Source organism: Armigeres subalbatus, chromosome 2 (assembly GCF_024139115.2).
Source record: "Armigeres subalbatus isolate Guangzhou_Male chromosome 2, GZ_Asu_2, whole genome shotgun sequence".
Taxonomy (NCBI): Eukaryota; Metazoa; Arthropoda; class Insecta; order Diptera; family Culicidae; genus Armigeres; species Armigeres subalbatus.
In genome coordinates, this window is record NC_085140.1 from 112,824,973 (window position 1) to 112,840,049 (window position 15,077).

The 15,077-nt window shown below is 37.9% G+C and overlaps 1 protein-coding gene across 1 annotated transcript in view; it reads left to right on the forward strand.

Annotated features, from left to right (window-relative positions):
* The first annotated feature begins 2,042 nt into the window (after positions 1 to 2,042).
* Positions 2,043 to 15,077, forward strand: part of LOC134214963 (dual specificity protein phosphatase 18) — a 29,944-nt gene continuing 16,909 nt past the window's right edge. The window contains exon 1 of the mRNA XM_062694237.1: positions 2,043 to 2,746. Coding sequence (XP_062550221.1) covers positions 2,436 to 2,746 — 311 coding nt within the window. The 5' untranslated portion in view covers positions 2,043 to 2,435. The remainder of the gene's footprint in view (positions 2,747 to 15,077) is intronic.

Consider the following 15,077-nt stretch of genomic DNA (forward strand, 5'->3'; position numbering starts at 1 on the left):
CCAAATCCAATCCAAATCCAATCCAAATCCAATCCAAATCCAATTCAAATCCAAATCCAATCCAATCCAAATCCAAATCCAAATCCAATCCAATTCCAATCCAAATTAAATTCAAATATAATTCAAATTCAATACAAATCTAATTCAAATCCAATCCAAATTTAATTCAAATCTAATGCAAATTCATTCCAAATCCAAATTCAATACAAATCCAAATTCAATACAAATCCAATGCAAATAGAATAAAAATGTGATTTTTGAAAATAGGCACAATGATGACGTATGCAGGAATTTATTTGTTCAATCGAACACGAACTTTTTATTCCATTTCTACCAATCATTTGGTACCTGGTGGGTCGCAAGCAATATGGGCTTTTACTAAGTGGGTCACATATGCAAAAAGTTTAGGAACCTCTGCTCTAGTGGATCTGATCTTATGCTAATAGACACTGCAGGACATCTGTCCTGTTGGTCCTGTTAGTTTTTTTTTCATATCACGGATCTTTTGAGTCGTAGAAACAAGATCTATTTATTCGTTAGAGCTATCTAAAAATGTGACTCGTTTCTAGCTAAAAAAAAACTTGGCATTACTTTGGAACCGCTTGATGCATTTCGCATTAACCTTAGCAGTTGTCCATAGAATCTCAACATTGTATGACGTCCAGTGTTTAATGGCACGCAAAACATTTGTGCCAAATAGCTCTACGAGCAAAATTTCGTCAGTGGGAAGCGTGAATTCATCGAAAATTAATTTTAAACACCTTCAAAAATCTAAATAAACCTTCAATCATCATATGACTGTCGAACTGCATACAGTCCACCTACGGGACTACATTCCTTATGCCCTGTTGGAGGAAGCTAAATTCGAATCACTCGATGCATTTTCAACCTAAATTCAACTTCATAAACATTATGGAACGGCATTCGTCTTGATTCGCGAAGAACCTACATCAGCCATCGAAAACGTTGCTTAAAAAATAGTGCAAAATCGTTCCCCAATCGGTTACCCACTACCGTGTCGAAAGGAGCGAAGATCGGCCAGCAGCATCAACACACAGCGAACGGGTTTATTAATAGTGAAAAGCGCGACGCTTTTCCCTCCCACTCAACCAACAGCGATGGGTAGGCGACGGATTTTATGCTGATGAACTCAGCATCGCCGAAGGCGAGAGCGAGAACAGCGAGGAAAAACAATTTGAGGAATTTCAGCTGTCCGATGCCTCGATCGTCCCATATGGGTTTAATTTGTACACACCGTGGACCGATGCTCTGCTGATCCCAGGTTAGACCAAGCTGCCCACTCGACCCTCCCGAGCATCATGCCGCCCACCAAATTTGGTGCCCTTGTTGTTGGAGCGGCTCACATAGCGATGAGTAAGAGATGAGGTAGGGCAGGAAATATGACAACAGAGATGAAGGAACATCATCGTTGAAAACAAACCATTCGAGGGAAGAGGATGATGAGCGAGAAGCGAGGAAAATTGAGCGGTGCTGTCTCGCTTGCTCGAAGAATTTTCCGACTCATCGCCGCCGCGTCGTACCGTTGTTGGTTCGGTTCACATACATGTAGATGATGGGAAATAGAACCATGCAGAAGTGGAGATGAAAACTGGTCAAAATTTCAAACTAAATTGACAATGTACTAAATAAATAATAAATTATTATCATTTTCCACGGGAATAAATCCGAATTTCCAAGGGAAATTCAGACAATAAAATTTAGAGTGAATTAGCAACAATTAAATGACGAATTTGGAAGAAATTCCTACAGAAATGTGAAAAAAAAATTTCTGTCAAATTTCACACAGTTATTGTTGTTCCAACGGAACGAAGTTTTCGAAGTGAATCCACTAGAATTTTAACCACTTGACCCACAGTGCTACTAAAATAATAAACCCAGCGTCTCCATTCACTCACCACTACTAGTTCGTAAATTTCATCCACCGCAAACCAAGCGTCCCCATTGCAGTCCGCAGTCCGCGATCCGCTCCATCCCCCCATCGTGAAGCGCCGATGAATCGACTCGGTGGCATTCCATTCTTGATTTCAGTCCGCCAGTCGCGAGCTGAAATTCAAACACAGAACACGCAAAGTTGTACCGCTCCGATAGTGACCTAGCGAATTTGTAAAAAGGACAGTTTTTGTTCTCGTGAAAATAAAAGCTGGAATGCGGTAGACAAAGACTATTCCGTTGAAGTGTGACTGACCATTGAGAAAAAGGGAATATTGATTTTTCCCATTCACTTCTCGCTATTTGCCTTTGGCAGCGAATCGGTGTTTACTACATTCTAAGATAGTGATCGGTGCTTAAGCTGTGGAGTGACATTTTGATAAATCGCGGATTTGCGGAAAAACATCTAGCAGAACTTTGTGCCAAGAAACGTGTGCCGTATTTGATTGTGAACAGTTTTTGCCCGAGCGAGCCTGGGCGGAAAAATGAAAGTGGTAAACATCAACAGTGTGAATCACCAGCACCATTTGGACGGGCTGCAGGCGACGCTGATGGAGGATCCCATCACGCCGAAAGCGTCCACCGATGTAGGGGAAAGTGCGATGCTGGGCCGTGATACTCCGGGCGGGGAATCGCACGGAGGAGGCGGCTGCTGCTCCGGAATCGTACTGCCGTCCAGCCAGGCGGTGAACAAGACGACGATGCCCAATCAGATTCAAGCCCTGCTGGAGCGACACGAAAATCCCCGCCCGTCGGTTTCGGTGGCAGCTACATCGGCTGGCGCTAATCCCACTTCGTAAGTAGTTGATGGGCGTTATGGGGGGGTAGACAATCTACTGGAGGTATGGGGGGTAGGCAATTCGAGTGGTCAATCGTAGTAAGAGATATTTAATATTTGGTAGGTATATGATTTTCCACTTTGACTACAAGTAATGTTACTTTATTCATAGAATAAAAAACGGAAAATGATTCTATTCAATATTTAGCAATCGATTTGCAATGCGATCACAATTCAATTTTTTTTTCAATAGCCTGTTCAGATAACGTCATTTATTATTTGAAAAAGAGTACATACTAATGCTCATACATTCAATTTTCTTCCTTCATTTCAAGACGTAATGATGCTCGTAATTTGAAGAGGCTTTAAACAGATTTTTTTTGAATTGTAGATAAATAAATCAATCAGGGTGTCTACTCATCTGTAAAAACAAAATTCCCTGATTTTTCCAGGTTTTTTCCAGGTGTTTTACATTAATTTCCAGGCAAAAACAAACGTGCCATATATATATTTTAGCAGCAAAAGATCAATTCAAAAATGTAAATATTGCGAAAAATATTATTTAAAGAATATTTTGGTGGCTTCACAAAACAATGTTGTAAATTACTCAAGAAATTCCTCCAGGAATTCCTTCGCAAGTTCACCCAGAAGCAGATTTCTTCAGATATTGGTTAAGTTTTCTATCGGAAATCTCTTTGAATTTTATTTCAGCTGTTTTTTTAAAAGAAACTTAAGAAAACTTCTAGGGGCCCTCCTTAGCCGTGCGGTAAGACGCGCGGCTACAAAGCAAGACCATGCTGAGGGTGGCTGGGTTCGATTCCCGGTGCCGGTCTAGGCAATTTTCGGATGGGAAATTGTCTCGACTTCCCTGGGCATAAAAGTATCATCGTGTTAGCCTCATGATATACGAATGCAAAAATGGTAACTTGGCTAAGAAACCTCGCAGTTAATAACTGTGAAATGCTTAATGAACACTAAGCTGCGAGACGGCTCTGTCCCAGTGTGGGGATGTAATGCCAATAAAAAGAAGAAGAAGAAGACAACTTCTTAAGGAAATGTTCCGGAAATATGTTTGGGAATTTCTTCAGGATATCCTTCAGAACTTCTTACGAAAACTCCTTTAGGAAATGTGTTGATGCAAAAATATGAGATTGCTGGGTCCATGACGTTAGGCATAAAGACGTTAGGCATGATACCTTCCTTATGTCGTGGGCTGTGTTTGGGCTGTCGTGGGCTGTTTTATGCCTAACGTACTCATGCCTAACGTCCTTATACCTGTTCGGGTGACCAACATCTAGTTTGTTCTAGTTTTTTTTAAAAAGGGATAGAAATCTAGTTTGCTTAGACCTAGCAGCCAAGGTACCGGTACTATAAGTATTAAACGGCCAAGTTATAGCCTATTCAGATTACGCCATTTATGATCATAAATATCATGATAAACAACAACCTGATGCCGTGTCCACTAGAGATGGGCAAAACGGATCACTTCGCTGAACGGATCAGATCTGGGTCATTAACTTTATATAGATTTCACCAAAAATAGCTTCGGAAATTCTCCAGGAATTGTTTAGAAAATGGCAAAACGTTTTTCGCGGAACAACGATCCATTAACATTTACTACATTTTCAGTAGATTTGATTGGTATATTTATTCAAATATTTTTAAGGTTTTTTTTCCATCTTTTGAGGGAATTTCACTCATGATCCCGGGTATTGAAATTTCCCTGATTACGTCAGGAATTCCCTGATAATTCCAGGTTCTTTCCAGGTGGGGAGAAATTCCCTGATAATTCCAGGTTTTCCAGGTTTTTCCAGGTAGTAGACACCCTGTCAATATTGGAGTAAAATAATTGGTGAATAAAGGAGATATCTTGTTCAGACTTCTATTGATCAAGAGAATAGAATTTAGTACAAATTGTATAATTCAATAATATCTAAAACCTTGTTGATAATACAAATAAATATTACTTTGCCGAACGAATAACATATTTGATGTAAAAATATCACATATTGTTACGCAAATATATTACTTCTGGGAAAAAAATCGTAATTCCACGATCTACAATAATTCTGACTATCGAGATTTTCACTTCTGAATCAGGACGATATGAAAAAGAGTTTTTGCGGAAATATAAAACGTTATAGTGCTGTTTTTTATAGTCAAAATCCGGGAAACGAATATGATATCTCGGCATGAAAGTTCCAACTTTTGGTGCTGATTTGTTGAAGTTAATGTTTAATAAATGCAAAATGCTTTTTTTCATTTATGTAGTAGGGGAAACTGGACACACATGATCCCCGGGGACACATGATCCCCCCATGTTTTCTCGAAAACTAATCACATTTTTATACCAGTGATATGTGCAAACGAATCCGTTAGATAGATTATTGAATCTGAGTAACATTTGATATTAGTTACTTTATGTATATGGATTTTACAGAGGTTTTATTATTTTAGCATTCTCAATCCTTTTTTTCTTCAAAGGAGAAAAGTTTAATAACTTTGAATATGTCCAACCAAAACGTACCAAATTTTTACTGGACAAAGATTTATTATAGTAGAATTGAATAAGTTCATTCAAATAACTATTGCTTATTTTCCATTGAATAAAAAAAACAAAACAAGATAAATACTCAACATGGACACACTTGATCCCCCACAGTTTGGACACACTTGATCCCGATATTGCATATATTAAGGCGTTTGTTGTATACCGTCGCATATTATTGTATTGTATGTAACTAGTTGATCTGTTAAAATTATTTTCTAGTTAAAAAGTATAAATAAATTTTATTTCTCTTTAATTTTGTTAATCAGACAATACACGCGCAATTTGAATTTCTCAATAGCCTTATTTCATTAACCAGAACAAAGTGTAGTTGAACATACTTTGTTTTGATTAGTTTTATTAAATGCATTTTAACATTATTTTCAATGAAAAAGAGTGTAAGTTAAGCTTTGAAAATACTCAACAAATCACAGGGCTTAAAATCAGTATTGTTCGATCTGGTATTAACTTTTTTTCCGTTTGAACGAGGAGAAGTTTGCTTACAATCACCATTTAGTTGTAAACCTTCTTAAAGAATTTTTAATAATAGTCTCATTCAACATCTTTTGGTCAGTCGTTTAAGAGAAATCGCATTTGTGTAATAATAACACGCACTACAAAAATTATGATACGTGATAGTACCATATTGATGTATGAAGTCATCATCCTGGTATGATCACGGTTGTGGTATTGGTAGTAGTCTGGCGATCTCGATGTACCGTCGTCGATGAGTCAAATAGGGGTGAGAATGGGTCACTGTTTCAGCTACTTAGAATGATTGTAGAATAGATTGAATGCATCTGAGGGCAAGAAGATCAAAATATAAGAGACCTCTTTGAACAATTTAATAGAATAATTAGATTCCAAAATTACAAAGATATATTTATGTATCGATCAACCATTTTTGGTATCATCTGTATCAATCACAAAGAGAGATCCTCTTGGGAGCATCATGGTTGTCGTGATATGACCACTGTCTGTTAGTGGAGTGAATGGTTTGCAGATAAATCATCATCACCATGCCAATTTTGTTGCTATAGCAGACATTCTATCTGTCACTACTACTCTATTCGAGAACTAAAATACTTGTCTTGCTTAATACCCACAATATTTAATTTTCGCACGACTAATATTACTTCAGACTTTGAAGAATTATTAGGATTTGAAGCTAGACCAATTCAACCTTTCATTAGACTTGGAAGAACCTTAACATGTTCAGGTCATAAAGGGATCAATTTCCCCCTATAGGGGGATCAAGCCTCCCGCAAGTTTTGAAAATGCCAAATTTTCTATCTTTCAGCAAAATCGATTTTTTGGTAACTTTCATGGACAAATAATTACTTCCAATGACGTTTTTGAATAGCTTATTAAGTTCTTTATCAAATCCATCAAGAAGCGTGCAAATCGGTGCATGTTACATCGAGAAATATCCTAAACAAAAAGTGGGGATCATGTGTGTCCAGTTTCCCCTATAGAAGCTAACATATGCATTAGGATACAATCTGGAGTGACATTTTGATATTCTCTTTTACGTGCAAAAAACAGCTATGTACGGATTGAACTGTTCCGATATAAACAAAAAAATATGTGAAGTTCACATTGCGATCAAAATGTTTCTATGCTTCCTCCCTGCGGAAAGCAAAAAACGTCCACCGACCGAACGACAAAGCAAAAAATGAAAAAAAAAATGCCCGCATAAAAAAGCTACCCTGACAGTGACCACACGGCCCAGTAGAGCCAGTGGGGTGACGTTTCTGATGGGAAAAATTAAGTTTAGTAGGAAAACGAAACAGAATTCAAGGTAATGTCGCATTCTTACCTCTGCCCGTCGTCGCTTGCAAATGGTGGCGGTGCTCTGGCGACGGCAATCGGATCGCAGTGACGTCACACGGCGACAGTCAGTGGTTTGAGATAAAAATACGCACGCCATTAAATTGGGAACGGAATGTGGATTATAGCGCAAGGGATGCGAACGAGCATTGTTCGGCGAATCAATTAAACAGGTAGATGAAGTGCTTTCTGCGATTTTCTTGAAATCGTGCGAAATTAAAGGCAATTATTTTCTAAAAGCGTGTAACGAGAGTGAATCCGTTAGTCGAGATGTTTGTTATGACAATAAGTCAAGTATATAAATCTAATTCATTTTTCTTGTATCCGCGTTAGAAAATAATGGAAAAGAATTTTTACAAGCCATCAATCAATTAGGGCTGAACAAAATGTTGTAAACATTTTTGGGTTGATAGCAAAATGTTGCAATGGCAAAAAAAAAACTAGCATTTTCATTTTTAATAATTTTTTGAAAATATTTATCATAAAAAAAGATTTAAAAAATACTTTAATTGTCTTTTTGAACGTAAAATAGCTGTATGAGCATGATTGACCGTTCACGGTTTCTACTCCGTTATTGCCAGGTCAGCTGTAATTACACAGGGAACCGCCATATGAAGTTTGGGACGAACATCATCTTCAATGTGCAAGAACTGGTGACCCAAAAATGAGCAATACCAGCGCCGGCCGTGTCCGAATGTAGGTCAATTAGGGAATTGGTACCGTTACCCTAATGACAAAATCAGGGAAATCCGTTAAAAAATGATCGGCTTATTGGCTCTTAAAACCTATAATTTTTGACTGACTATCTGTAACTGTGACTGTCTTATGTTTCCAAATTTTCAAATGTACCCCCAGATACATATCGAAACAAAGACGTAGTCCTACATCATAAAATAAAATCAGTCACCTCGTAGAGTTCTAGAGGCAGACAAAAAATCGAAGAAACAATTCTTTCTCCAATCTTTATAATTTTTAGAAAAAAAATTTTCCAAGGAATTAAGCGTAAATGGGTTGATTTGAAGGAAAATGATTTTATTTTCATGAAACCACAAATTGAAGTAGACATTTTGTCAAATAATATTTTACCTATTATTGGCAAAAAAAAACAAATTAATCCACTTAGAAGGGATGATGCCTTTCTCGTGCAATATAAAATATATTGAAAAAATCACATTGGAAAGGTCAAAAAAGCTCTCCAGGAAGAATAGATCACATTTTTTCGACCATTTTTGAAAAAGAAAAACGTTTTTGATTTTTTTTTTTCAAGGGGAGACCATTTCAGGTCCTTCCTCCCTCGGTTTTGGAGGTACCTGGCGCCTGGCCCTGGAGGTACTACCCAACCCCACTGCCCTTGTTCGGGGTAGTAATCCTCCGTATTTTGGAGCGGCCCCCAGGGAGCTCATCCCCTGGAGACTGTCTCCCCTGTTTTTGTGTCTGCTCCGTTAGAGCAGTCACCCCCGACGTGCCCGCGAATCCTTGGGCCTCAGTCTGGGTAGACCTCGACTCAACGGATTTCACGGGTTTACACTTAGCCGTCCCAACCGCCCTCTCCAGCTTGGCGTCCAACATCGACTTTCGAAGTTTCAGCAAGCTCCCCTTGAGGTCCTTACTGATATTATGCTTCGATGACGCAAAGGCGATGATGGCGTCCAGCTGTTCCGTCGCCACCTCGAAGGCCGAAAGCCCATCGCGTTTGCGGTTCATCGCCCTCACAAGCCATGGGCCGTCCACAACCACTACCGGTCAAGAAGAAGGTTAAGTGGCCCACGCTGGCGTTGCGCATGTGTGTGTGTATGTGTGTATGTGTACAATATTTTGCAGACACATTTTTTGAAACTTAGCATTGGCCGAATTACTCGCCACAAGTTCAATTCGACTGAGAATCCTGTCCCATTTTTTGCTATTAAAAATTGGCCAGATTGGACTATGGGATCAGAAGTTAAGGCCAAAATACTATTTTCTATGCGCAAAACACGCTAAAAACACTCACTCATATTGTTCTGTATTTTAGTTGCACGAGAAAGGCATCAACACCGCTAGGTGGATTACTCAGGGTTTTTTAATAAGCTTCAAATGATATCGACTCGGACAATGACCTGTAATAACACCCGTATTAGTGCTTAGGTCTCTGTTATAAACGCTTGGAATACGGATGGTTAACTTCCCATGGGCATCAATATGTCTGTCCCAGGGCCAGTAACTCCTGCTCCCACTTGGTTGTTTAGCTTTGAGCCGTCAGTATAAAACGTAACTGATCTTGAGCGAAATTTCGGTCATCCATATAACCATTACAATTACTTTGAAAAGTCGATTGAAATTGTATTTATCCTCCATCCAGTTTTCGTTGCTTAGTTCTAGGGAGTTTTTTACTGAAGTTTTTTAGAATACTAAGATGACCCTTGAGGTCACCTCTTAAGAGGTTTTCGGATCTTCTGATTCTCAAAGCACTTTTTTCAGCTTCTAGTTGAACAATTTGATGCAGAGGAAGAAAGTACAGCAAAGCATTTAGTGCACTTGATAATGTACTGCTCATTGCACATGTATTTGAGATGATCGCTAATCGTTGAAGTTTTTCGAGCTTCATCTGAGCATTTTTCTCTTTCGTCTTTGGACACCAGACCAACGAATCGAAGTTAATTCTTGGTTTTACTATTGCTGAATATATCCAATGGATCATTTTCGGCTTTAGATTACCTACCAAAAGTTCGTTTACTAATCCACAGGATACTTGTCGCTTTATAATGGCGTGTTCTGAATGCTTGTTCATGTTAACTTTGCTATCGAGATAATTTACTGTATTTGAAGGTTCCAAAAGTGTACCTTTCAATATCACGTTGTTTAGTGAGAATTTCCTCCTACGTGTCAAAGGCACAATAGTGGTATTGGAAGGATTTACACTCAATCCTTCTCTATTGCACCACATGAAGACATAGTTTAAAGCAGTTTGCATTTTAAAGCTTGATCCACTTAGTATTTGGCCGTTTCTTTCCAATTACTGCTGCGCGTATGGTGGTTGTATCGAAAAGTAAAATACATCACATCGTTGCGGAAGGTTTGTTTAATTCATGGTGAAAGTTTCATCAGTTTTGATGCTCCCGTTCAAAAGTTATCGAAAATGGAACGCAAGAGATAAGAACAAATTTTGCACACTCACGTTGGAAATTCAATATGGTCAGGAGGAATGATTTCAAAGTATCTAAAATTACCGAAATTGACTGTAAAAACTGTCAAACGTTATCGGGAAACACTATTGCTGGATCGCGTAGAACAAAACAACCGTAGAAATGGAACATACGACCAGAAACTACAAGTGAAAGTCTGTAGAGCAGTTCGGAACAATTCTGGGATTTCCTTCGTGATTTAGCGAAAAGGTTCACTGCGCCTTACACCACAGCTCAAATAATCTGTCGGCGCGAAGATTTCAAGTCGTATGGTATCAGTAAGCATCCCAACAGGACCCTGAAACAGAACCTGGTTGCCAAACATCACGCAAGAATGCTGGTCGAGCAAGTTCTGACGAAATACAATTGATGTATTTTGATGGGCGATGACATTAATATTAAAATGGACTTTCAATTCCCGGAACACAAGTTTTACCTTGCCAAACGGAAGGGTAATGACCAAGGAAAATTCAAATATGTCTATGCAGGCAAGATTGCCCACAAATTGATGGTATGTCAAAGCATCTGCAGTTGTGGAAAGAAAACTAAAGTTTTCATCACTGGAACGACTATAAATGTGCAAATATACAAGGAGATGAAGCGATTTTTGCCATCCATTCAATCACACGACTGTCCGGTGTTGCTTTGGCCTGACTTAACAAGCTGCCATTACAGACGGGATGTAATGGAATGATATGAACCGAATGATAATGACGTTATTGAAAAAGCTATCAACCCACCAAAATGCCCAAATTTTCGTCCCAACGAAAAATATTAGGCATTTCTCAGAGGGAAACTTAAGAAATGGTGCAAATCAATCAGAAAACCATCTTATATAGATAAATGGTGTGAAAAAAATGGCAGATCAAGTTAACCGTTCTTCTGTGCAAAAAATAACGAGTGGTTTTGAGAAAAAAGTCCGAGAATTCATCTGAAATGCTAATGAATAATTTTCGATATTTTTTCCTTCAAAGTTTACTAAATTCCCTGTATAATAAGACCTGAACCACCTTTTTATGTACTTTTTCCACAGAGAAATATCGTGCGGCCAAATACTAAGTGGGCCAAGCTTTATTGGCGATAATTATAACTTAAAACGGCTACGCAGTCTTTAACGGTTAAAACAAGATTTATATTTATCCAACGTTTCGACACGGGGTTGGTGTCTTCATCAGGGGAAAAATATCATGTTTGTTCATTGTCTAATGTTTGGTCTTACAATAACTGTCTGGTTTGGATATTTATGGTACATTATTTTGAAAACACTTAATTTTAACATTGATGACACTGGCAAATGACACAGATTTTCTTTATCAAACCGCCTGATTGCAAACCCCCCTTTTTTCACATTTTCACTCAAAAAACTAATGTGTGAGTTGCCGAGGTTAGCTGATATTTCTCTTCTTGTTACCATGTCTTTAATCCAATCTAAAATGCATTTATCGAAACCACGATTCAACATTGCCTTTTTTATGGAATTATGAGAAGTGTTGTCTAAGAAAGCAGCAAGGGAAATGCTTCAAAAGATATTTCTAATTTTGTTACAACTGCGTGTAATGGTATTTGCTTAACGGTATTTGGAATAAATATGATGACTTGATATGTTCATCTATTATTTCTTCCATAGTTTTTAGCGGAACGGAGGACAAGCTTATCGGATTTTGGTGACGCGATAAAACTTTTTATCCTTTTTATTTCCCTTGGGGATAAATCTCACCAGTACTTGTCGCCAAACTGATGGAATATAATCTAATGATAAACTTGCTTGAAACAGCTTTGTAAGGATAGGTATTAAGATTGCCTTACCATTTTTGTAGTAGTACAGAAAAAAATACATCATTACCCGGTGACTCGAAAGTTGCAAGGTGCAAGTTGCCCTTCATAGTAAATTAACTTACTGGAATTTGTAGTGATTCCTAATATCCTACTATTTATTGAATGCGGCATCCATATTGCTCTCCGTAAACCTTTTGCAAAGTATGGCTGATTCCCCCTTTGCGTGATGGAGGTTCACTTGAATGAACTTGATGTTTTTATTGAAGGTCTTTTTTATGTTTACCGCTTGCATGGGGATTTACACTCAAAATAATCCACACGTTAATGGTATGTGGAAAATCACGTAGATTGTTAGAAATGAACTTCTTGACAGTTTCATCTGACGAAGGTAGCTATTATTGAGCATCAGATAGCATCTTAACAAACATCCCGTCGCTATTACTATTGCTTCATCACTTCTACGTGAAAATCACGTACACGTCTGAAGTTCATTTTGACACCAGATGCCGTCATTCACTCTAAATATTTAGGCGGAAAGAGTTGTTGCTCTCAAATTTTGGAATTTATAATATTGTTATATATTATAATTTATTGCTAAAAACTTACTATAGTATTTGATATAGCTACTTTTATGTTAAGCATGTTGAGCGTGAAAGAAAATTAATGTTTTTGTTGTTGCTGTAGTAGTTAATATTGATTGTGGAAACTCCGGGAGCCCGAGATGGCGGCGCAAAACAAAATTAGGACGCAAGTGAAAGGAGGTATTTTTTTCTAATGTACATTTAAATGGAATAAATATAATGAAAATAATTACCGGGCTACAAACTACACCTTTTTTTTTGCGCTGTATCAACTATCCATTGCGCAAGGTTCTTTCAGAACCTACTGGTATTGTAAAAAATAACTTTATGTACAAATATGCTTAACGTAGCTCAGCTGCTTATGTTTTATTTTAGTTTTTTTTTATGTTATTTTAATGATATTTTTCACTCGAAAGGAAATTTGGGTAATAATAGCGAGAATAATAGTCAACGAAAAAACACGTGTCTTTTGCTCGAAATAAATATAAAATTCACTGAAACATCATTTGAAGCCTACCGCATCATACCGTGGATGCCACCTAAAAATCACATAGCTATCACGTGGCACTCTGGTAAACAAGGTGTTCATGAGTTCATTCTTTTGTTTACTTGCGTTTCACGTAGCTGTTACGTGAAAAAGGTGATGGAAAAAACCACATATGTTTTCACGTAATATTGACGTTTGGATTATTTTGAGTGTAGTATCTCCCTGTCTTTGGTTTCGCGGCCTCCTTTAATTGGATTTTTGTAAACTCGGACTTAAATATCTCAGTACATCGACTTAATCCGAAGCTGAAGATTAGCAGAGGGCCATATGAGAGAACAAACATTGTTGAAATCGCTGTTATTCTGCTTAACGTCTACCCAGGAACGGCGTCACTATCCAAGCTGGCGTCACTATCCAAATCATGATTATTTACATCTACAGGAAAAAAACGAAGTGTAATTAGACTATAAGCTGCAGACTCAGATATCCTAAATCTTATGTTGATGTTGTAAACATACGAAGGAATCTGACATGGTTTAACTCTATATCGGATCATTTAGTAATTCTGAATATTCAATCAACTATGTATATGAGATGTTCAAAGGTCTACAAAACAATCTCGAGTTCAGACCAAAGTATCCTGCCGCTAACTACAAGCATTATTTGAATAGGGAGCCCAGATGTGATGTGTCCGACTTTTGAGTAGTGGCAGTATTTACCAGATCAACCAGGACTAATTAAGGTTAAAGCGTTCGACATGAATATTCAAGCTTCAGAGCGCTGATTAATTAGGAACGAAGTAGATACGAATTTGGAGGATCTGCTGAACCGAGATTCCGAAATGTCAAACGAAATACATTGCAATCTCTGGACAAAAACGAATTCGGAACTCATAAGAAGCAAAAATATGTTTGAACTTTAATATGGATGCATGGTCATAATCAATGTTATCCCATTTTTTGTTGAAGTCGAAACTGATTGAAGAGCGATAAATAATAGGAGGATTAATAGCGATTCCTCAAGCTAAAGAGGCCTCTCATTAAGTTTGACAAATCTATATACATTAAAATAAATTTCTGTCTGAACCTTATAGACTCCAAAACTACTGAACCGATCCGCGTGAAAATTTGTATGCAGAGGCCGGGGAAGATTCTTAAGATGGTTCGAGACCCATCCCCCTTTTGGAACGGGGGTTCCCATACAAATGAAACAGAAATTTCTGCATAACTGGAGAACTACTCAGAGAATACATCAATTTTAGGCGAAACGAAGTTTGTCGGGTCTGCTAGTATATGAATAAAAAAGGACTACTTTATTTCTTCTCAATAGCACCACACATGCACCAAACAAATGACACGGGTATACTACATAAGTTCAATGGGATGGACGCAGTGGTTCCCCTAAAAATAGGTTTAACGTGAAACTGTCCAGAATCCAAATAAAATTTGCCTCCTATTTTCAGAGACACCAATCTCCACCAAAAAGCGAAAAGTAACTGTCACCTTTCTATTTTAACTTCGCTGCATCGCAGCAACCATAGAATAAAAAGCTAACAGCTGCTCGTTGCTTTAGTATTGATAGTGGTGCTTTTGAAAACGCGAGGTAAAAAAACATTGGATTCCGAAAAGATCGTCCTAGAAACTTTCTATAAATGCGTAATGTGAAAGCGTTTTGAAACTTCTTTGTGCTCAGACCTATGCATCTATAGGATTAATGAATCAATGACAAAAGGTCGGAAAAACAAAACGTCGAAAGGGACAGAAGGTCGGAAGGACAAAAAGCCGAAATTTGTAATCTTGATCCTCAGTGTGGAAAACCAATGAAAGTTTTAGTTTTAGGGCGCTAAAAGGCCAGTGTTCGGAATATGAGTCATGTTCGGGATTTTAGTGAAAACGGTACTTATGCATCTAATGGGGTGATAATCCATTCGTAGGTTGGTTGAATAAGGTTGCCAGGTTTTTCACAT